This window comes from Alternaria hordeiaustralica (assembly GCF_023758085.1).
Source record: "Alternaria hordeiaustralica strain BMP 2776 chromosome Unknown scaffold_17, whole genome shotgun sequence".
Classification (NCBI taxonomy): domain Eukaryota; kingdom Fungi; phylum Ascomycota; class Dothideomycetes; order Pleosporales; family Pleosporaceae; genus Alternaria; species Alternaria hordeiaustralica.
The window spans coordinates 178,448-199,850 of record NW_026056789.1 but is presented as its reverse complement, the minus strand read 5'-3'; the positions used below and the strand labels follow the sequence as shown (position 1 = coordinate 199,850).

The window sequence follows — 21,403 nt, the reverse complement described above, 5'->3', positions numbered from 1 at the left end:
GTTGTAGATCGTGAGTCGATACCTGCCCGGAGCGTGGTATTTTCCGGCCTGCTTCTCGACTCGTTGAAGGATGTCGAACAGGAATTGCATCTGGCGGGTGAATGACTCGTCTCTCTCGCGCACCTCGTCAGCACTCTCTCGACAAAATACCCGATCGTCATCTTCATCAACGTCGTCATCATCATCATCGTCAACGCTGCCGTCGTCATCATCGTCGTTGCCCTTTAAGTCGTACGTCGCCGAGACATCTGGTCGGAACGTTACCTCTCTCAGATAGAGGAGGCGATGACCAGAGAAGCGCATGAGGAAGTCGGCTGAGTTGCTTTCAGTAACTGCGAATTCAGCAAAAGCCCCAGAGAGTCTTTCTGCTGCGTAGCGGAACTTGCTAGTTAGAGTGAGAACACTGCGCAATTCTTCCCTAGGCAGAAAGCTAGAGATCCTTTCGATGAGCTCTTGTGGGAGTTGGTTCATGATGGCGTGAGTATATGACAGACAATATGAGTGAAGGTGATGAGTAATATTTGGCGGTTGACTGAGTGCGATGCTGGGGAGCGATCAAACTTCTATGATGAGACTGCGGAGATGATGACGGGAGATTGCTGTACTTGAGGAAGGTGCGCGTGGCAGAGTTCTGGGCTGACTTGCGGCGTAGTCGCAACATGCGGCTAATTCGGAACATTCCGAAACATTCCGGGCGCTACAGTGGCGCTAAGCAAGGAACAGCTGGCTCCTTCCTACCCATCACTCGTCGCATCAATCGTCGCTGAACTCGCGCGGAGGTAAGGCAGTGGTAATAGGTCATGCTCACAGCAATACGTTAGTTTGAGTATTCTATTAGAGAACAGTGATAGACCCGTGATAGGCGAGGAATAGGAAAGAGTGGCGAAAGAGCATGGTGACGCTGTCACGACTGCCCAAAATAAAAAACGAGTGAGATAAACACAGTCATGACTCCAGTACAAACTCTCTGACAAAACATTCCCCAACGCCACATGCAGTTGCTATTCAAGGACCAGCCCCCAATCCAACTGCCAAGCTTTCATCATCACCAATCGGTACAACCCCTGTCTTAAGTTCCTTCTCAGACTTGATCTTGGCCCAGCCCTCCTTGGTATTTCTAGTCAGCCTCTTCCTCTCCTGGGTCCTGTTCATCCTTTGCTTTCCAGTTTGTCGGCTTCTTCCAGTCTTTGACCTTGTCCCATTCATTTCCAGCCTTCTTAATGAGAGCCAGCATGTCCTTCTGTTCCTGTTCCAGCTCTTTTTTCCTGTTTTCTTTCGCATGAGCATTGCCAACGAAGTCCTTGGACACCTCGGTTTTCTTGGAAGACTCCCATTCAGCTTTGAGACTGTCGAGATGAAGTTCCATGAAATCCGCAGCTCTCTTCTTTGCCACCGCAACAACATTGTCCATGTACGCATCCCATTTATCTTCCAACCCTTGCTCCTGCCACGGAAGCGCGTCAACAGGCTCCTTCAAATTGTTAAACCGCGTTGGAACATATTGTCGCGGCGTTCTGTGTAGCTCTCGGTCAATGTGACCTATCATCGCTCCGATCCTATTTTTCTGATTTGCGAATGTCTTCGCGATCGTGTCTTCTTGCATATATTTGAAAGTGCCAGTCATCGGTCGCAACCTCTGGATAGCCAGGCGAGATTGGTCTCTTGGACTCAGTGAGCGGTAATTTCTTTCTGTGGTACGCCCCTCGATGAGCGCTTGCATTCTGTCTTTGGCAACAATATCCTCGTACTCGCCGCTGTTGGTCTTATCCTGTATGAATAACTGTAAAGAACTTTGTCAACACGGTTCATATGTTTTAACATCAATCTTGTGAGGGGTATACATACCCGAGCCTTATAATTGCCATTGATACGCTTTTCCAGCAGTGGCATTTCCTCTAACCATTTCTCCTCGCCACCTTCTCGGTATGGATACACAATCGCTAGCCAATGAACAGGAACAAGTTGTCCGGTACTTAGGTCGGTGATATCGGTTGGGTCAGGGGCAGCGTCTGCATCGGGGGACACAGCTGGATCGGCAGATGGACCGTCAATAAGATTGAGTTTGTAAGTCCAGTGCTCACTCCAGTACTTGCAGAAACCGACCATCTCGTTTGTCGTGGGATTAGGATGATGGTATTTGGTTTCGATTTCTTTGTCCACGGTATTGAAGAACTCGACAACCGTTTGCCATTCCAGGACGTGCTCAGTCTCATAGAGGACATTTGCACTGTCATCTGGCTTGTCCATACTGTAGTCGTCGCAAGAATCCCGTTCGTTGAATCCATATCTTTTGGGTAGTTGATCTCCCCAACTCCCCCTGCTTGGGTACAGGTAACTCTGTAGGGTGTAGTCACAAGCGGTACCGCGCTTACGATCGCGCTTCTCGAGCCCACGATATCTCAGGTCGATTGGATAGCTTCGTGGTAATATACCAGCTTCATCTACGACTTCATCTTTGTCTAGCGCTGCCAAATCTTTGCAGGACAGGGAGGAAGTTGCTCTTGAAGAGGAGGACGACAAAGTGGACGAAACAAGCGTTGTCGATGTGACTGGCGGAGTAGTCGAAGACACTGGCGACGGAGCCGAAGACGCGGTTACAGAAGACGACGCGGAAGTTGAAGAAGTCTTGGGAGAGACAGTCGTTTCCGCCGGTGAGATTTTGCTGCTAAGATGGTCGCTTGCGGTGGTCGGAGCTGGTTTGGCACTAGCCTTGGTCGTATCTCCATCTCCGTTCCCGCCGTTCCTCGTGCAGCGTGGACCTTTGCATCCTTTGCAGCCTTTCGCAGGACATGGTAGGTCATCGTAGTTCATCCCACCCGGGACAAGCTCGTCCGGGGCATCGACCAGAGGAGTAAAGACCTTCTTGATCAATTCTTCCCTGCTTGGTACCGGTGAGTCGCAGCCTGCCTGTCCCGCAAAGTCCGCACCACTGAGGAAGAAGTCGGCCCATTCTTGCGCAGCGTCTTGCGCTTCATGGGCGTACTTGTACGCCTTTGCTGATCGGATAGCGGCCACTACAGTGATCTTTTAGCGTCTGCTACTAAACAAAAGAGATGATTCTCGCTTACCCATGCCACCTGTGATGGCTCGTCCTGGTGGGGGAAGTGCTGCCATCCCAATGGCCATTACTACATCGAGGGCTTTCAACGCGGGACACAGAACCTTCTCGAGGATCTTGCCAGCTTCGATCAGTCCTTCAATAAAGAATTCGCCTGCAAATTCCAATATCGGAAGATCACAAGCGCAGTGGCCTGACTTAATCATCAAACCTACGTTCAGAGTTAGTCTCACAATTCTGTATTGCATAAGAGGCATATGCCTAGGGAGACATACCGTTGTACGTTTTGTCTTCACCGCACAGGAGGGGATGCAATCCACCTAACGGGTACCAGGGGTTGTCACCAAAGATGCAACTTTGAGAAGACACAACAATCTGGCCCTCTGCTGTGCTGTCACCTGGGATGCATACGTTCTTGCACTGCTCCTTCACATCATCCTCAATCCCGTCGGATCTCATGTGGCATCTAGTGTCCGATAGGTATTCGTCCAGCTTCTCCACGACTTTGGGGTCCTTTGTCTCTGCTAAGCCGTATGGATTGGACTGCTCGTATGCGATGGGATCGCAATTTTCCGCGAGAATGCATGCCGTCAGGCCGGCCAACAGACCGAGGGAAGCCTTCATGTTGGATCGTGGTACAGCAAAGACACAAATGAATGAAGATGGTGAGGTGCAGTTTGGATGGCTGTATCTTGCGCGTTCAACCCTAGTCTTATATACTCATATCGATTCTGGTCTTGAGTATACTTGGGAAGTACGCCCCCAAGATCTACTATTAGCATGAAGCAGTCTGATACAACCACGCCGTGAGGTCTGGCTATTCGGAGTGTCGATGAGCTGTCATTTTGGACCCGGCAGCCTGTGCCTCTGAGGCTCAGTGAACATTGCCGTTCAAAAATGTGACGGTACATGAGGTATGACGACTGCTGTAAGCTTCCCATTCCTGAAGGAACATCTTAGCCCCAGAACATGGTTGTCGTGGCAGAGACTCATACAACCCAGTTCCACTGTGCCGCTTGATGTTAGATGAAGCTGACAGACTCCTGAATGCATGGCACAGTCGAAGTATACGTCATGATAGAGCCATGGCAAGATTCCGTCGAGATGCGACTGGGAGACGAGATGGACTCTTGCAAATCGACGAACTCAAGTACCTATTGCCAAAGAAAGCCAGGCTAGATACGATGTATTTCGAATGGGCGGCATGTTCAGGCCTGCGCGAGATAGTCGAAGTCTTCACCAGGTAACGCGGTGCCAGTTTCCGGACGATAGTAGTGGTCTCTTTTGGTCGTGTCGGATTAAGCAGAGCCGAGAGGATTATGCGCTACCAATGACTTGCAAGGCTTACGGTGGTGAGGTAATTCAGCCCCACCATTGTTGGAATCGGACACCGAAACGTCGCTTATTTCCAGCGAAACAACCGCGAATGCGACCAGGTCGCCAATAATGGTGTTACTCAAATTGCGGCATTGTCGCGGATCGCAAACGCCGCTCACGAAGGCTGCTCGTCGATAGCTCCGCCTCGATCTTACACGGAATCACACTTTACCGGCGTCACCGACGTCACCAGAGATAAGAACAACAAAACATCTTGAATCTGGAACGTGAGCTCTGCATCTACATGGCACTAACAGCAATATTCGTTCATTCTGCTCGCATGCTTTTCTCGTAGTCCAAATCCTACGACAACGAAGGAGTAATGCGGCCTGGGTCACCCTGGTGATCATCAAGCATCCAATTGCGAAGATTGCTGTAGTTGGAAGATCTGTACCCCTCCCCCCAGTGCTCGACCAGATCATTACCGTGCTTCTCTCGCCCAATGTTCTGGAAAAGACGGCGCAGCTCCGCATCTGGACGCCATGCTGCCACCATCCACACTAGGCAACGTATCGTTGGATCGTCGTTTCTTTGTTGACTTGGGAGATAGTGCGATGGTGACCCCCAGATACCATTGTCTTGATCGGAATATTGTATAGCCCAGTTAGACCTCCAGTTAGACCCAGGTCCTTGATATTCCGAGTCCCAGCCTTGGGACTCTGCGTAGTCATATTTCGGATACCAATTCAGCGATGTCCAGATGATAGCTCTCCTCAAAGAGCACATTTGCGCTGCTGCACCAACTAGATTAGGTAAAGGCCTGTCTTGAATAGTGTCAAGTGCGCGTATCAGCGGGCTGACGAAATCCAGGCTCGCCCGCTGAAGCGAGGTCGGAAGCTGGGTTTGGTGAGAGATGACAGCGTGTGCGAAATTGTGCCTCGCATCACGACGTGGGCCATCCCAATCGCTTTGGAAGTGTCTGTTGGGGTCTTCACTACCATCATTACCTGAAAATGCAGGAGCCCATTCGAACCCTCCTGTCTTGCAGCCGAGATACTCCAGGTTTGGAAGCTTCGATACCAGATCGACCATGACCCCCAAGTCCAGTTTGAACAATCCACCATCGAAACACTTTCTGTAATTTGCAGGATAACCGTGACTATCGTGGTAAACACTCGCGTCTTCTGGGCATTCGTTGCAAATCTCCAGCGAACGAACTGAATGTACCAGGGGAAGCTCCGCATTGAGCAGACGAATGCGCCAACTGATGTATTCCTGGTGAGGACAGTATATCTCCACATGAATCAGCCTGGAGGGGTCGTGTATCTGGATTCGATATCGACCAGAGGCATGCTGGGGTGCAGCATTCTCCTCAACAGTACTGAGCGTTGTGAACAGCGAATGGACCTGACGCGTGAAGCACTCATTTTTGGCTCTGATTGCATCGGCGTTTTCGCGACACATCTCGTCTTCCCAGGGCCAGGGGTCGGGGGGCCAAATTGGAGGGAAGTTGGGGCGAAAGTGCAATTCCCGCAAGTAAAGCAGCCGGTGTCCTGAGTAAAGCCCAAGGAACTTGTCCGCGTTACGCTCATTTAGGGTAAACTCTGTGAAAGCGCCAGAATATCTCTCCGCGGCATAACGAAACTTTGTGGAGACAGTTAGAACGTTCTTGAGATCGTCCGTGGGCAGGTGTTTGGTGATTTCCTCGACGAGTTCTTGCGGCAACCGATCCATGTCAAGCTAGCGACTCTAATGGGCTGACTGAAAATGCCGTGTTTTCCGCGAGCGTTCGATTTGTGGACAGGTGTGTAGTTGCAGGTAGACGTCGAGGGGATGGGAGCAGAGTGATAGCGAGCTGAGCGTGTATTGTTGGGGGCGCGGTTGCGGCGCGGTTGCTGTGATGCACGTAGGCCCCAAGCCCTATTAATGGAAGCACATTCCGAACATTCCGAGGCGTTCCGAGCGAGAAGACAGACTGCAACAACGCCGATGCGTCACGGATATCGTGAGAATTGGCCCGCTTGGATGTATAGAGTTTGTTAAGTATATTTGGACGAGGAGTGGAGCCGTAAGAGTGTGGAATATGAGTCGGGATACAACATGACGGGAAACCCTCTCCCAGTGAAGGTTGATTAGTAGAGGCAAGGCGAGACGAATGGTGATGTCTTGAGCATCAGGCCAATCCAAGAAACAAAGTCGCCAGCTTTGAGAATGGAGAACAGGATACGTGTAATTCGCACGTCGTCTTGGCAGGGCTGATGCGTGAGGGAAATAAGTATAAACAGCGAATACGCAGTGGGTGTAGACTCAGTCGTACAGCGTGGAAGACGCCTCACATTGGGTGTCACTTCCTAGCGAACCTAGCCAAACTGTATGCATACCATTGAAGATAGTTGCGCGTAGAGTGGCATCATACTTAAGCCTTGATGAGATTGCGTGCTTTTTCGATGGTTGTAGTCCGTCAGTATCCGAGGATGTTGAAGACTGTTGGAATGGCTTCAAAGCAGTCCATTTCAAGGTACAGGCCGTGCAACGTGCGCAGTTGAGAAGTGTTCCACGTCTGTAAGCGCTGGCTGGAACGAGCATGCCGCTGGTGCAGGTGTTGTTATGGTGATGGCGTGGATGCTGGAAGTCACCGCAGGCGTCATGCCAAGGCGAGCTAACGCCATCCGGACTCCCTTCCACGCAGAACCATGGAACGCAGTAACATTAAATGCAAACACGTACGCATGCTGCACTTCTTTCTGCAGTTGCTGCTTCGGAGGCAATGAAGGTGAAGATGTGCAGCTACCTCTAAGTGTGCACGATGGGCAGAAGACGATCGCGCAGGTTCCACCTATCCTCGGCGATCTCTCTTATGATTGGTCCATTGCGTGCGCAACTTCCTTGCCAAAAAAGCCGCCCCAACGCATCCGCTGAACACGCTCGACATCGCCGCCCACCTAAACCTTTTCCATCGCCAAACAGCACCCCAACACCTCATTTCATCACTTTCGACGCGATAAAACGCATGCGGAAGTCCGTGCGACACTTTTGACACCCATATCGACAATATTGCGACGCGTTGGTGGTCGGATCGCGCTTCTGGGAGCGTGACTCCTCTCTTCGCTGGCTGGCCCCCGGCGCCAGATTTGCAACCAAAGCCCCATACGCAGCCCAAACCGTCGTCACGTGCATAACGACAAACAACAATGACGGCTCGCGCGACCGGACAACGCTTCAGACAGCGCAAGCTATCGACAAAACAGAATTTACCTGTCGTGCGCGAACAAGATGTTGAGCAGCTTGCTGATGACGATGCGTCGCGCCATATTCCCAAGGTTGAGACCGGTGTTGAGAAGGGCGAGGAGATTGTAAGTCGCGCTAGGCCGCTTTCGGCTTTCCCTTTCCCTTACCCACCACATACTAACATCATGTTTAGGAGCACCATTTACAAGCTGTCATATCCGCCGCCCAGGCAGCAGCGCAGGGAGCGACTGGTGGGAAGATCGCACAGCTCTACATCCCGACTCCGGATGCTGTCGCGAGTACACTGCAGTATGAAGATGTCTATCCAAAACGATTCACGCAGCCCGCCACTTACATTCGATTTTCGTCTACCGTCGAAGATACATCTGGCTGTCCGTATTGCATGACCAGTGATGATGTCGCCTTTCTCAAGTCTTACAACCAAAAGAAGGGCAAAACCAACCACTGCTCAGAAGACGAGTTTGAAGAGGTGATCAACTTCTTCGAAGAGACCACCGCGATAAAACAACCGTATGCAGCCGTCGACAACTCGCCTGTTCTTTCTTACGAGGAATTCGAAGCAGAGTTCGATGAGACCATCAGCGAGTCGGCGCGTCGGTTCGCACGAGATATTTACCCACATTGGAAGAACCAACGGCTACTGAAAGGCAACCGCCCGCTCATGCCCTCATTGAAGTTCGAGACGAACCTCGAGACCGATGATGCTGATCCGTATGTTTGCTTCAGGCGACGTGAGGTGCGGCAAGTCCGTAAGACGCGTGGTCGCGACGCGCAAGTAACCGAGAAGCTGAAGAAGCTGAGGAAGGAACTGGAGGAGGCACGTCTGTTGATGTCGCAAGTCAAACGGCGAGAGGCAATCCAAAGAGAACAACTCGCGACGGACAAGCTGATCTTCGAACAACGGCATGCTGTCAAGGAGCTTAAGCGACGACTCAGTATCAAGGGTGATGACGATGAGCTGCTCATCACTCAGAAGGTATGTCGCAATAAACTCACCAGAGCATTTGCACAGATGACTAACCCACCACAGCCTGCGCCCAAGCCTAAGAGAACTGCCGATGTCGAGAGACAGCGCCAGACGCTTCCTGGCATGAAGCCCACGAACACACGTCCAGACGGACGCCTTGTTGACGGTGACATTGTATACCTCGAGGAGCAGCAAGCCAAGCGCACCGAGGCCATTGATAGCTTCATCGAAGACAACCTGGTCAAGCACCAAAAGTGGAATGTGGGATGGGTCGACGCAACATGGCGGCCCATTACACCCCCTCTGGAGCCACCCGCTGCGAAGTCAGACTTCCGTACGGTTTTCACGGAGAGTCAGTTGCCCACGCCTCCTGCATCCGTATCTGACGGAGAGGGCGCTGATGCCACAGCAGTGGTGCCGTCGAGTAAGCAGACAGATCCACGGAGAAGCACGCGTATACGTTTCGCCACTCCTCCAGATGATGTTCCGTTCCACGATCAGTCTCGGTTCCGTCGTAGAATCGGTCGAGGCGGGCGCATGATGATCGACCGACGAGGCGTGAAGCGTCAGAAGACCGAGCGGGTCGATGATCGCTTGGCAGACCGCTGGCGTTTCTCTGGTGACAGCAGCGAGGATGAGGAGACTTATCCCGTTGACTGGACTGACAACCTGCACATCAGATACCGCATCATGATTGAGCGTCAAGGCGAGAAGGCAGCGGCGCAGCAACCACCCGCAAATCCCAATCGCCGGTCGATTGAGAACCATAATCGATCTGCGTCCGGCCATCTTCTTCCTCCTACACCAACAAGCGCGACAGGCGCAGGACCAGCGGGAAGATGATACCCACAATTTGTTCAGTCTTCTTCGTTCAGCGCTTTTCTTGTCGACAAATTATACCCTTTGTTTTCTATTCGTTCGGCGGGCTCTGGCTTCAAACATCTACCAAAGCTATGTACACTAGCCCTATAGATTTGAGGGAGGGAGGATGGGTGGCCGGTTGGTCGGTTGGTGGGTGGGTGGAAGGGCAGCGACCTAGATGGAACATAAGTCAGCAAGTCGATACTTGGATACACATACATACCAACGCCGTGAAGTGCCGCAAGGACTTCAATTGGCGACAAAAAAATTCAGAAACTTACCAAATCATCTTTTACATCTGGAATATCGCTCTGATGATCGGGTTCTTTTTCTTGGTGCAATCGCAATACCACCACAGCATGTGCTGATGGATACAGTCTGGACTGGATCAAGCTCTGTGCTTCTTCCCCATACCACCCATCTCTACATCCCCCTCTTCATCAACAGCCCTTTGCCGCTTCGCCGCCGCACCGCCATCTCTTGAGATCTTCTCCACCAGCGCATCTTTTGTCTGAGCCAGGAGCTGTTTCTCGCCGATACGCACAGCCTTTGCCATCGCAAGCCTCCGCTGCTTCGTCGATGCAGCGTCGACAGGTGGGACCTGGCCAAACGTCTTCAAGTCATGCTCTAGCGACGTGGCATACTGCGCAATGCGTGCCTGAACAATCTTTTGCAGCGCTTCCGCGCCTTTGCTAGTGATCTTTTCTGGTTTAGGTAGCCGGCCTTTGCTGCTAAGGCGCTCGTATTCTTCTGCTGGGAGGAGCATGCTTTCTACTAGGATGACTAGCTCGGGGGAGAGACTTTCCTGGAGGGTGAATGGGTTGCTGGCTGCGATGTCATAGCCGGAATCGATCACCTCTTGTTCGTCAAGATACTCCATTCTGTCTTGATGCCAGATGCCGTCGCGGACGAGGATCTCTGTGACAAGCTCAGCAGGGATCTCGGCGACATCGTACTGCGCGTAGTTGTCGGTTACATAGCCGTATCTTCTCAGTAAGTCGCTTCGGGGAAGGGAGCCGTAGTCGTTGAAGATCTCGTCGCCTGCCGGAATGGGTTTGAGCGCTTTCATCTCCAGGCAGTCTTTCTCGTAGAAGAGTCGCGCGTTGCATCTGTCGGCATCGGCGTTCAGCATGTCAGCCAGTGGCACCATGCCTTTTGGCAGCGCAGCGTCTTCTTCTTCCTCAGCAAAACCTTCCTCGTCTACCTCTTTGCTGGGTGTCGCAGGCTCAACATCAAACGCATACGCCATAATCAAACTACCCATCTTATGCATCAACTCCAAATTCTCAGGGCTGCGCATCTCCTTCGCCTTATCTTTCGCCCTCTCATCCCCACTAAACACTATCTCCGCAAACTCTTCTATCACAGGTAGCAATTGCTCTGTGAAGGCTTCGTCGGCGCCCTCCTTCCCTATCTTGGTTACCACGGCGCTGGCTTGTAGCTCGGCTAGTTCGTCCTCGGACCAGAACATCAGGGTGTCGAACTCGGTAGGCAGGACGGCGAAGTAAGGAGCCCAGTTTGATGCGGAGCCATTATGGTATTCGTAGAGCATGACGAGGATGAGAGAGAGCCAGGGGCCGAGGAGGGCGAATGTCGAAGCGGGGATTTCGCGGCTGAGGATGCTGTTTTCGACGCTCAGGATGGAGGCGCGGGGTATGCGGAAGAGGAGTTCGTGCTCGGCGATGGGCTCAGTCGCGACTTGACTTATGTTAGTATGGATCTGCCAAATGTACAATGGAGGGTGGTGGTAGTCCAAGGCAGGATTGGCAGCACGCATAGGTGGAGTAGCTACTTACTCACGCCTCGCCCAGCATCCTGGTTCCTCAGATCTTGCAGCTTGACCTTTGGACTGATTTCCGCTCCAGAAGCCTTCAGCCAGGCCAGAAAGGTCTGGCTGGCGCCGTCGAAGTCTGCCATACAGCGCAACGGTCCGGTGTGGCGTGGGATTGTTGTGGAGGGTTGGATATTTGGTGGATATTCTTTAGCGGTTCGGCGTACCGAGGCTGCTTGGTCCGAGCGGTGGAGGATTTGGTGGCTGGGGTGTGGAAGAATTTGCAACTCTTGCTTTTGGTTATATAATCAAAGAGGGATGGGATTAGAGCGAGGATAGAAAAGCTGGTTAGATTTGGGATATGAAGAATTGATTGTGAAGGTATGCGACAGAATTAGTGGACTTTGTTGTGGTGGTTCACAGACCCTGCAGCACCTGACTCGCGGGCGCTGTGACGTCTTTTCGTGGGTTTTTATATCGGCTTGCTTGCTGCATACGTGCAGCGTGCAGCATCGCCATCATCTGACAGGACGATCGTGAGTTTCGCAAGAGTTGTATGATCAGCAAATGTGTTGAAAAAGGTCTGCTTCTACTTGCACTCGCACTGCCCAGGTTCCTTCACGGACAAAGAAGCTCTTCCACAGTAGCAAATGCACTTAACTTAATTTCTAAGAGCATTACAGCACTGAGTTCTGCCAATTCCGGGTTGCATCGCGATTTCGCGAAGATTCATAACGCGCGACTTGGTTTGCACCGCTGCTGGCCATTGGTGGTTGCCCAGCGCTGGCTTCATGCATGTCATTCCTTATCGATAGCTTTTTCCAACGTCACCCCGCCTCGACGCGTCAAACAACAACGCCGAACCGCGACGACCGCCACAATGATCGCCATAGGACTGGAAGGAAGCGCCAACAAGATAGGCGTCGGTGTCATCTCCCACCCTGGTCCTAACAAGCCACCGATCATCCTCGCGAACCTGCGGCATACCTATGTTTCCCCGCCCGGCGAAGGCTTCTTGCCCAAGGACACCGCAATACATCACCGAGCATGGGTCGTGAGGCTAATCAAGCAGGCTGTGCGCCAAGCGGGAGTCAAAATTGAAGACATCGATTGCATATGCTATACCAAGGGCCCAGGTATGGGCGCACCGTTACAAAGCGTCGCGCTTGCAGCCAGGACGATTAGTTTACTGTGGGGGAAGCCCATGGTGGGCGTGAACCACTGCGTTGGTCGTAAGCGTCCCAGGAAATATACGTATCGGAATTCTAGCTAAGATCACGCAGACATCGAAATGGGCCGCTCAATAACCCGCGCCGATAACCCCGTGGTCCTATACGTATCTGGTGGCAACACACAAGTCATTGCTTACTCCGCCCAACGGTATCGCATCTTCGGAGAGACCCTGGATATTGCTATAGGAAACTGCATCGATAGATTCGCCCGCACACTTATGATACCCAACGACCCATTTCCCGGATACAATGTTGAGCAACTGGCAAAACATGGCAAGAATCTCGTCGATCTACCATATGGCGTCAAAGGCATGGACGCGAGCTTCTCGGGTATCTTGGCTGCAGCCGATCTCCTCGCGCGCGGACTAGACGAGTCGTTACCCGACGAGAAAAGATTGAAGACTGAAGATGGACAGCTGGTCACAAGAGCAGACATGTGCTTCTCCCTGCAAGAGACCATTTTCGCCATGCTCGTTGAGATTACCGAACGAGCCATGGCACATGTCGGCTCACAGCAAGTGCTAGTCGTGGGCGGCGTGGGCTCGAACATGCGTTTACAGCAAATGATGGGCATGATGGCAAGAGACAGGGGCGGGAATGTGTTTGCAACAGACGAGATGTTTTGCATTGATAACGGCATCATGATTGCCCACGCTGGCTTATTAGAGTATGGAACCGGAGTTAAGACGGAGCTGAACGACACGACTTGCACCCAGCGGTTCAGAACTGACGAGGTGTTTGTGGGCTGGAGAACTGACTGAGGCGCGCTTTACTCCGATTCGATACCCCGGCTGACATTGCCTTGCCGTCTTCTTCATATATACATACGAATTCACTGGATATGATACGAGAGGCATTCAGGCACGGTCCACCATAGTGAAGGGAGTGCTCATGGCCTCGTGCCTTTTTCGCAACCAAACACTGCACGTGATCACTTGGCGATGATCTACCCCGACCAGTCACTTACACTAAGACTGCTGCGTTCTGCTCCCACCACCCAAGCGCTGGGCTCAACTCTTTGGCCAAGACCGGAGTCACCAGTGCACACCTCCGCCAACATGCTCGCGCTATCAAAGAGCGTTCTAAATCAGGAACCACAAACACAGCTGATTACCAGCAATATGCGCGCCGTTCAGTCACGCAGCTTGAGCGCCTCCAAACCATTGGCTACCACGTCGCCTTCGTCACATTCTATTGCGACCAAGATCTTTATGCAAGCCCACCCTTTCCATCCTGTAAGTCTCAATCCGTCGGGTCGTTATCACCATACATAATGCATACTGATCCATGTTAGGGTGAAGGAAGCTTGATATCGCAAGCGTCCCATCAGATACAGCAGCTTCAACAGAAGAACGAGGCACTCGCACGTGAATGCGCCGGACTTCAAGATTATGTCGTTCAGCTCGAGGGCCGGCCGACAACTCAGCAACGCCATGATATTGCCGCAGCGCATGCGCTTGCTAAAGAGGACGTTGAAGTTCTGGTCGCGAAGGCAGATGCATTGGCCGCTACATGTAACCATCAGGAAGCCGTCATCGCCGCACGAGACCGCGCGATCACCGAACTTCTACATGATCAGGAAGCCATCATTACCGCACGAGACTGTGAGATCACCGAACTTCTACATGAACAGAAGCGAGACAGGAACGCTCTTGATACTTTACGTGGAAAGCGCCGAGCGGACCGTAAGGCCATAGACGATTGGTCTCGTAGGATTTCCGAACTGGAGGCGACACACAACGAGCAGTCAAGCACTATGGCTATCCTTCGCAAGAATAACAGTACTTTGGAAGCCAAAGTCCACGACTTATCCGACTTCGTTACCAGAAAGGATGAGGAGCTAGCACGGCTGAAGCTAGCTCTCGACGCAGCCGCTGCCATGAACGGAAACCATAACGCCATACCCAAAGGCAGCGACGCAATTGCCTGCAATTGCAACGCCGACTTGGTGAAGCAAACCAGTACATATCGAAAGCTTTCCGACCATTTTGCGGAAAAAAGCAAACTCTGGGAAGATACCGAGGAGAATGTCAAGCGTGCAGCCCTCATCGCCCAAGCGGAGACTCGTAACAACCACGCGAACTGGGTGCAGATCTTGCAGGAGAAGGACGCCATCATCGCTGGTCTAGAGACTACACTAGACGCAGCAGTGGCCAAAGGGGACCTAGCCAAGCATGTCCAGCACGCCATCAAGACGCATCAAGCCTTGCGAAAGAAGAACGCAGCATTGATCAAAGACAACAAGGAATTAAAGACGGATGTGCAGAACCTGCTCGATGTCAACCAGTCGAATGCAGATCGACTGACCTCGTATTTGAGGAAGCTTGAGACGCTGCAGACCGAACGCACAGATGCGGTCGATAAAGTCTCCCACCTGAACGATGAACTGACGAAGTCCAATAAATACGTTTCGGATTTGCAGAAGGTCATCGCTGCTGCAGCTTCCAAGGCGAACCAGGGCGATGTCTCTAACACCACAGACTGCGTTCCACGAGCCATTGTTAACGGCATCGTGGCAGAGGCCATAGCGGAGTATTACACGCAGGCAGAACAACTTCGCGCTGAGCTTCAGCAGGAACAAGAGACACGTCGACACATTCAAGCCAAATTGGACCAATGTGATAAGGACCTCTTCAGATACCAGACTGAGGAGCAGGATCGCTTAGCTAAGGTAGCTGGGCTTGAACGCAAAGTGCGGTCACTGGAAGCACAAGAGAAGCTCCTCGAAGGCCAAATCCAGAACTGTCATGCCTTGGTCAGTGCTACAAATACCACCAGTAGCCCATATGCTTTCGAAATGCATCGCCTGATCCTCACCCAGATTCATCCACTCCAAACAGAGAACAGGAAACTCATCGCCGAGAAGTACGAACTCCTGAAAGATGTCGATAGGTACAAGCGTGAGGCGCTAGATACGCGCGCCAAGTGCGAACGCAGGATCGACAACTACCGTGCATGGTACAAAGACTTCGAGATGCACTACTGGCACGTCGCAGTTGTCGAGCGTGATAGCCTGCACGAGGAACTTGCGTATTGGAAGAAGAAGTGTGGCAAGGAACATTTCTACTCCTCCACAGCTTCCAGTCGCTTAGTCCACGACAGGCGCTTGCTACAGTTTGCGCTACGAGAAGACCACGGCCTGACCAAGAGCATGCTGCCCAAGGAGTACTTCGATCCAGACTTCCTCAAGGGCTGCCACTCAGCAGTTGAGCTGGCTTTGCGTAAGCTCTGGCCGGACTTCTGGCAGTACTTGGAGGGACATGCTGCGTGGGTGCCACTTACCGTCCCTCTACTCACTGGCGAGGGTGAGATCGTCATGGATGAGGCTACTCGTGCGACGTCGAACGCGCGGCTTGCGGAGTTCAAGAAGGAACTTGAAGAGCTGGACGAAAAGCTCGAAGAGGCGCATCGCAAAATGTTCGACATTGACGATGGGTCGGACAGCGACGAGGAAGAGAAGACCGACGAGGAAGATGATTCCGACGGTAGCAAAGAACATATCGGCACGCCTTCCAATACCCCAGGCTCGCACGACACGGATGGTACGTCACCGCCTTCTAGCAAGCGCAGATCACATGAGCGAGGAGACCCGAACGATAGCACGAAGGCTGACGGCTGCCATCCTGATGATGCTCGAGATTCCAAAGCGATCGTAGACGAAAAGGCGCGGGAGTTTGATGAGCTACCTGCATTTGCAAAGACGATGCTTGCGCGCATCAGCGCCCACGAAGCCGAGAATGAGAAGCTTGCCGGTTATGTCGCTGACGAAGGCATCGATCAAGACGCTTTCCTCGCGCAATTTGGTCAGGGTATTACGGGTAAGCCATGTCACCGTATTGGTCAACCGAGCGGCGTCACTAACATATCAGCAGGTTCTGAAGACGGCAATCTACCTAACCCGACCGAATCTATTCAAGTCGCTGCGCACGTCGAACAAATAAGCATCGACCGCCTGGACGTGAAAGGTGATGATGGACGTACTCTTGAGCAACGAGTCGCTGAGGAATATGTGGAGGGTGGGCACAATACGTTTTCTGAAGAGGAGTATGATGGCTTTGATGATGGGATGAAGAAGAAGTATCGTGAGGCTATGGTAGAAGCCGTGGTCGAGGGCCTGGACTGAGGGATGAAGTCGGCGTTTATGGGTCCGTTGGAGCTCGGCATAGCTGCTACGACTTATAGTCATTAGGTGGCTTATGAAAGATAGAAACTATAGTTATTGATAGCAAAGTGGGTTGTAGGACGGCTGAGGCTTACGATCGACACCTTTCATGAGGCATACAGACTAGCACGGCGGGCCGTACATTAGCATCACGCTAGATATCATGCTACAGCAATCTAGCCACAAAAAGAGAAGGTCGCATGTGACGTTGCTGCACGCCTGAACCACCTCGGAGATATATAACTGCATGCAGCCACGATTAAGACTTCTGAATCCAACCCGAACTACCAAAATGAAGGCATCGTCGTCAATGCTAGCGGTGCTCTTTGCCGCGACCGCAGCTTCAAGTCCAAACACCGCACCCGACTGCGGATGTGGAAAGTCATTACCCAAAGGCGTCGAGCTCGACAAGTCCGTCGATCTGACATTGGAGAGTGAAAGCGGTGTTTCCCCTCGCAAATACCGTCTACACATCCCGCCCTCCTACGACAACAACAATCCCGTCCCACTCATCCTCTCATTTCACGGCCGTGGCAAGAATGCAAAGTACCAAGAAGCCCTCAGTCAATTCTCAAACGCCAGCTATGGCTTCGAAGGAATCGTCGCGTATCCCGAAGGCGTACCGGTACCGCCTCCCCATCTTCAGATGGATGGTAGAAGTATGCTAACACACATGCCCAGAACGCAAAAGGCACGCAGCAATACGAGGGCGACCCCGACTCCCCTCCCTCCATCTCCGATGTCAAATTCACGCTAGAACTCCTCGACCACCTCCAATCAACCTACTGCATCGACCCCACGCGCATCTACGCAACCGGAAAATCCAACGGCGGAGGCTTCACCGGCGGCGTGCTAGCCTGCGACGCCGAAGCGAGCTCGCGAATCGCCGCTTTTGCGCCTGTATCCGGCGCTTTCTACCTCGACGCAGACCAGCAGCCCTTACCTTGCAACCCCAGCCGCCAAGTCCCCATCATGGAGTTCCACGGCCTGGAAGACACGACAATCCCATACGCCGGCGGCATCAACACCCGTGGCAACGCAAACTCAACTGATATCCCCACGTGGGTGAGGGATTGGGTCGAGAGAGACGGCCTTGACGTCAACGCGAACAAAACATCATATCTCTGTGAAGAGGATGAAGGGAAGAAGGTTACGCGGTATAGCTGGGACGACGTGGTTGTGCATTACAAGTATGAGAATCTGGGCCATGATTGGCCTAGTTCGTTTGCGAATGGGGATACGGGGGATGATGAGGGCGTTTTGACGTGCGAGGAGGCGGAGGCGACGAGGATTATTTTGGAGTGGTTTGGGGGGTTGACGCTGTAGATGGGGCGCGTTGTTCAAGGAGAAGATGAACAGGTCTGCAGCCTACATTGAGATGATAGAATTTGAAGTAGTCGAATCAACTTCAACGGAGATACTAGGGTGTTTAGACTTTTCTTTGCATGAGGTAGGAGGCTGCTGAGTGGAAGACAGCGGGGAGAAGTACGGACGGCGCGTGGTGATTCTCCAGGCACCCGCACCCGCAATCTACGGTTTTTGTAATTGCCCGATTTGGAGCGCGCGCGCGCGGTCGATGACGTCATCGGCTGACACCATCACCGAGACACATCGCGACTTCATCTCGTCTCATCTCCTGTACACTTTCAGCGTCCTGCGCATTCCTCAAATCACCTTCCATATCTCCACTAGAGTTTGTCCGTGACGCAAAGTATGCGTCTGTACTTGTTCACTTGCCTGTCGAGGCCGATAGCCATGATATTGTCGCGACCGTGTCACGACAGCTTTCGCACCCTGTTATTAACTGATTTCGCGTCTCCATTGATACACAGACGAGGCCTCCTATGATATCATGCTAGACTCACCACGCGGCTCTTTTTGTAGGTACTCAGTATGCATGGGAGCAGTGGGCTCGAATAATTGCCCCCTCCTCAGGCAGCTGCCTCGCACGTGCAGCGCGATATGAGAGGTAAACATGCGGCGAATGGCTCATCCTTTGCTTGCAACTGTCTCTTAATCATTTTGATGTTTCCGTCAAACCATGGTCCTCTAAGCTCGAAATTTTCAGCTCTTTCAAATTTGCATGTTGGTGCCTACGCGTACCTTCCAATCTTCTGCGCCGTTCCAGTGTTTACTTCCCCGACTACTCCCACAGCGGACTTCCACCTGCCCTCGCTTGATGCAACACCAACTTGTCTGATCTCAACGGCGACGACTTACCCTCATTCGCTTTTACGCCGATTTTCACACCGCTGCAATCGAAGGCCACCCTCCCGGCAGTCGCCATGGCCTACCACTCAGCCTACCGCGGCATTGCGACGGGTGCCAACGGCGAATTTGATCACTTTGTGCGGACAATCGACCCATCACATTTGGAAGGCGGGTATTGGAGGTTCCAGACTATCGACGATGACCGGCGCGCAATGGCCCGCGGCTTCACAACACCTGAGGATGTTCTCCAAGCTGCCGACTCCAGCGACGACAGGTTCGACGAGATCATACTAAGATGGGTGAGGGGCGCAAACGATACAAGCTTCAAGATGGCGATGTCGGGTACGGCGCATCATCATCTCCAAACGATCTACGAACTGCGCTCGATGCTTCATCTGCCCATGTCGTCCAGAGGGCAAGTGCCGCTCTACCCAATCAGCACCAACCCACGTCTTAAGCAGTACTGGGAAGCGAAATACAGAGCCCAACGACCTACCCCGATCGATCCCGCGATTCAGCTACCAGAACGGCCCATCTCATCTCCAGTGACACCAGGGCCTGTACACTCGACTTCATCGCAAGCTCAGCACGCAGAACCAGCGACACCGAAGTCCCCCATTGGCAGAGTTACCAGGGCACGCAGCGCGAAGCTATCGCAAGCAGCGGGACCGAAACCTGCAGCCAAAACTAAATCAGTCAAACAAAGAACCAGTGCTACTGCATTGCCTGCAGGCCAGCTTTCGCCTACATCTTCATCGTTAGAAAAGGTCAAGATTCCACTTCCTCCTTCCAAAGCGAAAAGTCAGCAGCAGGCTCCCTCCCAACGCTTCGAAACGCAACCGTTGATACCCGCACAACCTGGTCCGTCTATTAGCGGGAGCGTGCCTACGATACCGCGAGCTGCGTTAGAATGGGGATTGCAGTCGTCACCAAAACAAGCAACATCCAATGCTAGCAATGGTGTATCTCAACATAACTGGGTTCACCCGTCTGCTCGCGCCTCTGCTGTACAATACTCTGCTTACGCAGACCCTCCACGACAGCTAGCCCACAGCAAGAGCGCTACAGACCCTTCACCAAATACTACTGCCTCGATTTCAGGAGTTTCCAATGCTTCGAACATACCAATCCGATCTCCGACGAGCGGAAGACAAGACAACCGTTTTGCGGAAACATATCCTGGGTACGTGGCACTGAGGGGGGGAGGCAATGATCGAAGGGATGGTCGCAATGCAGGTTCCTCCGCCAACAAAGGACACAAACCGATCGCAGCTCCGACAACGCCATCTGCTTTCGACGATGATGATAGCATCCCCGGTGTATCAATAAGCCCGCACGCGCCTCACAATGCTTCCTCAAAGACCCCTACGATGGGCTCACAAGAAGTCTCGTCCGAAGACCGATATAGCCCTCTACAGTTACCAGCAAGCTCCCCGGCGCATCACACCGAAGGTACAAATATCGAAGAGCCAATCGCGGCCGTTGGGTCGTGCAACACGGCAACCAATGGGCAGGCTTATGCTTCTCGGGGGAGACAACAGCCTTCAATTAGCGACCTTCGGTCGCTCAGCACATCAGACGTATCTACACTGGGTACTAAAGCCGTAGCCGTAGCGGAGAAGCCGGTAGAAACTATCTCCGAGCCATGGGGCAGTTACATGAAAGGCCTTGAACAGCTTCCATGTGTAGATTGCGGAGAAGATGAAGGACACCAGCTGGACTGCAATCTTGGGAGTAAGTGCCATAACAGCAACTCCTCAATATCTCACTAACATTACATAGACATTACACCAATGCAGAACCTCACCGTCCTCGACTATCGCACCCTTGCCGACGCTGTCGAGCAATTCGATCCTGGCCCATGGACAACCCACTTCGTTCCTCCCGAACCCGAACCTGAAGACGCGGCGACACAAATGAGAGGCATGGCCGCCGTCATAAGGAATGAGGATAGCTACAAACAAGATGCCGAGCTTCACGGACTACCTGATGACCTCATGATGATGTTGTGGGCTTTCAAGACTTCGGACAATGTTCAGGTTATCAATGAGTATGTGGACAGCTGCTGACGACTACAATGTGGTGCTGACTTTTGCTCTAGGGATGATTGGGATTCCGGCATTGGTGAGTTCGAGATGTGGTGATGGGATGTGTCGTTCTGCTCGCCCGGGTAGATGGCCCAGATTGGAGATTATGAAACAGTAATTTTGAGGCGAATTGGTTGTCTTGGGACTGTATGCGATGTCGCAGAGGGGGACGTGTTGTCGTGAACAGTGTCTCCGTGACTTGCGCCTCTGTTACTCAAAAGCGCCATGGAAGTAGAACCTGAAAGAGTTGTAAATTTTCTGTATTCCTTTCCTCATTGTCTCAGATTTCATGGATTTCGCGGTTTGGTCGACGTCGCGACTAGCGGTTGAAGGATCGAAGCCCCGCATCGTGTACCTCGGCAGCCCATCCTGGCCCGCCACGGACGAATCACGACAACAAACACCAGGCAGTTCTCGTGCAACCCTTACTCTGTATGTGTTACCGCTTCATCCGTGAGTTATAGTCCGTGACAGTCGCTGCAGCCTAA

General features: G+C 52.5%; 7 protein-coding genes across 7 annotated transcripts; 5 read left to right on the top strand and 2 right to left on the bottom strand.

Moving 5' to 3' along the window:
* Positions 1 to 1,117: 1,117 nt before the first annotated feature.
* On the bottom strand, positions 1,118 to 3,682 carry J4E84_007589 (uncharacterized protein; the record flags this gene model as incomplete). Its single annotated transcript, XM_049390172.1, has 5 exons — positions 1,118 to 1,768; positions 1,846 to 2,234; positions 2,817 to 3,014; positions 3,069 to 3,212; positions 3,334 to 3,682. 5 exons carry the CDS (start codon positions 3,680 to 3,682, stop codon positions 1,118 to 1,120), a joined length of 1,731 nt encoding a protein of 576 aa, XP_049242025.1.
* A 3,884-nt stretch (positions 3,683 to 7,566) lies between these two features.
* On the top strand, positions 7,567 to 9,434 carry J4E84_007588 (uncharacterized protein; the record flags this gene model as incomplete). Its single annotated transcript, XM_049390171.1, has 3 exons — positions 7,567 to 7,728; positions 7,797 to 8,600; positions 8,655 to 9,434. 3 exons carry the CDS (start codon positions 7,567 to 7,569, stop codon positions 9,432 to 9,434), a joined length of 1,746 nt encoding a protein of 581 aa, XP_049242024.1.
* A 406-nt stretch (positions 9,435 to 9,840) lies between these two features.
* On the bottom strand, positions 9,841 to 11,369 carry J4E84_007587 (uncharacterized protein; the record flags this gene model as incomplete). The annotated part of the gene is made up of 2 exons (XM_049390170.1): positions 9,841 to 11,150; positions 11,249 to 11,369. 2 exons carry the CDS (start codon positions 11,367 to 11,369, stop codon positions 9,841 to 9,843), a joined length of 1,431 nt encoding a protein of 476 aa, XP_049242023.1.
* Positions 11,370 to 12,103: 734 nt separating this feature from the next.
* On the top strand, positions 12,104 to 13,216 carry KAE1 (putative tRNA threonylcarbamoyladenosine biosynthesis protein kae1; the record flags this gene model as incomplete). Its single annotated transcript, XM_049390169.1, has 2 exons — positions 12,104 to 12,455; positions 12,507 to 13,216. 2 exons carry the CDS (start codon positions 12,104 to 12,106, stop codon positions 13,214 to 13,216), a joined length of 1,062 nt encoding a protein of 353 aa, XP_049242022.1.
* A 297-nt stretch (positions 13,217 to 13,513) lies between these two features.
* On the top strand, positions 13,514 to 16,578 carry J4E84_007585 (uncharacterized protein; the record flags this gene model as incomplete). Its single annotated transcript, XM_049390168.1, has 2 exons — positions 13,514 to 13,690; positions 13,750 to 16,578. 2 exons carry the CDS (start codon positions 13,514 to 13,516, stop codon positions 16,576 to 16,578), a joined length of 3,006 nt encoding a protein of 1,001 aa, XP_049242021.1.
* Positions 16,579 to 16,909: 331 nt separating this feature from the next.
* J4E84_007584 (uncharacterized protein) lies at positions 16,910 to 17,943 on the top strand (the record flags this gene model as incomplete). The annotated part of the gene is made up of 2 exons (XM_049390167.1): positions 16,910 to 17,242; positions 17,299 to 17,943. The coding sequence occupies 2 exons, from the start codon at positions 16,910 to 16,912 to the stop codon at positions 17,941 to 17,943; spliced, it is 978 nt and encodes a 325-aa protein (XP_049242020.1).
* Positions 17,944 to 18,902: 959 nt separating this feature from the next.
* On the top strand, positions 18,903 to 20,972 carry J4E84_007583 (uncharacterized protein; the record flags this gene model as incomplete). Its single annotated transcript, XM_049390166.1, has 3 exons — positions 18,903 to 20,562; positions 20,611 to 20,878; positions 20,930 to 20,972. The coding sequence occupies 3 exons, from the start codon at positions 18,903 to 18,905 to the stop codon at positions 20,970 to 20,972; spliced, it is 1,971 nt and encodes a 656-aa protein (XP_049242019.1).
* Between the last annotated feature and the right edge of the window lie 431 nt (positions 20,973 to 21,403).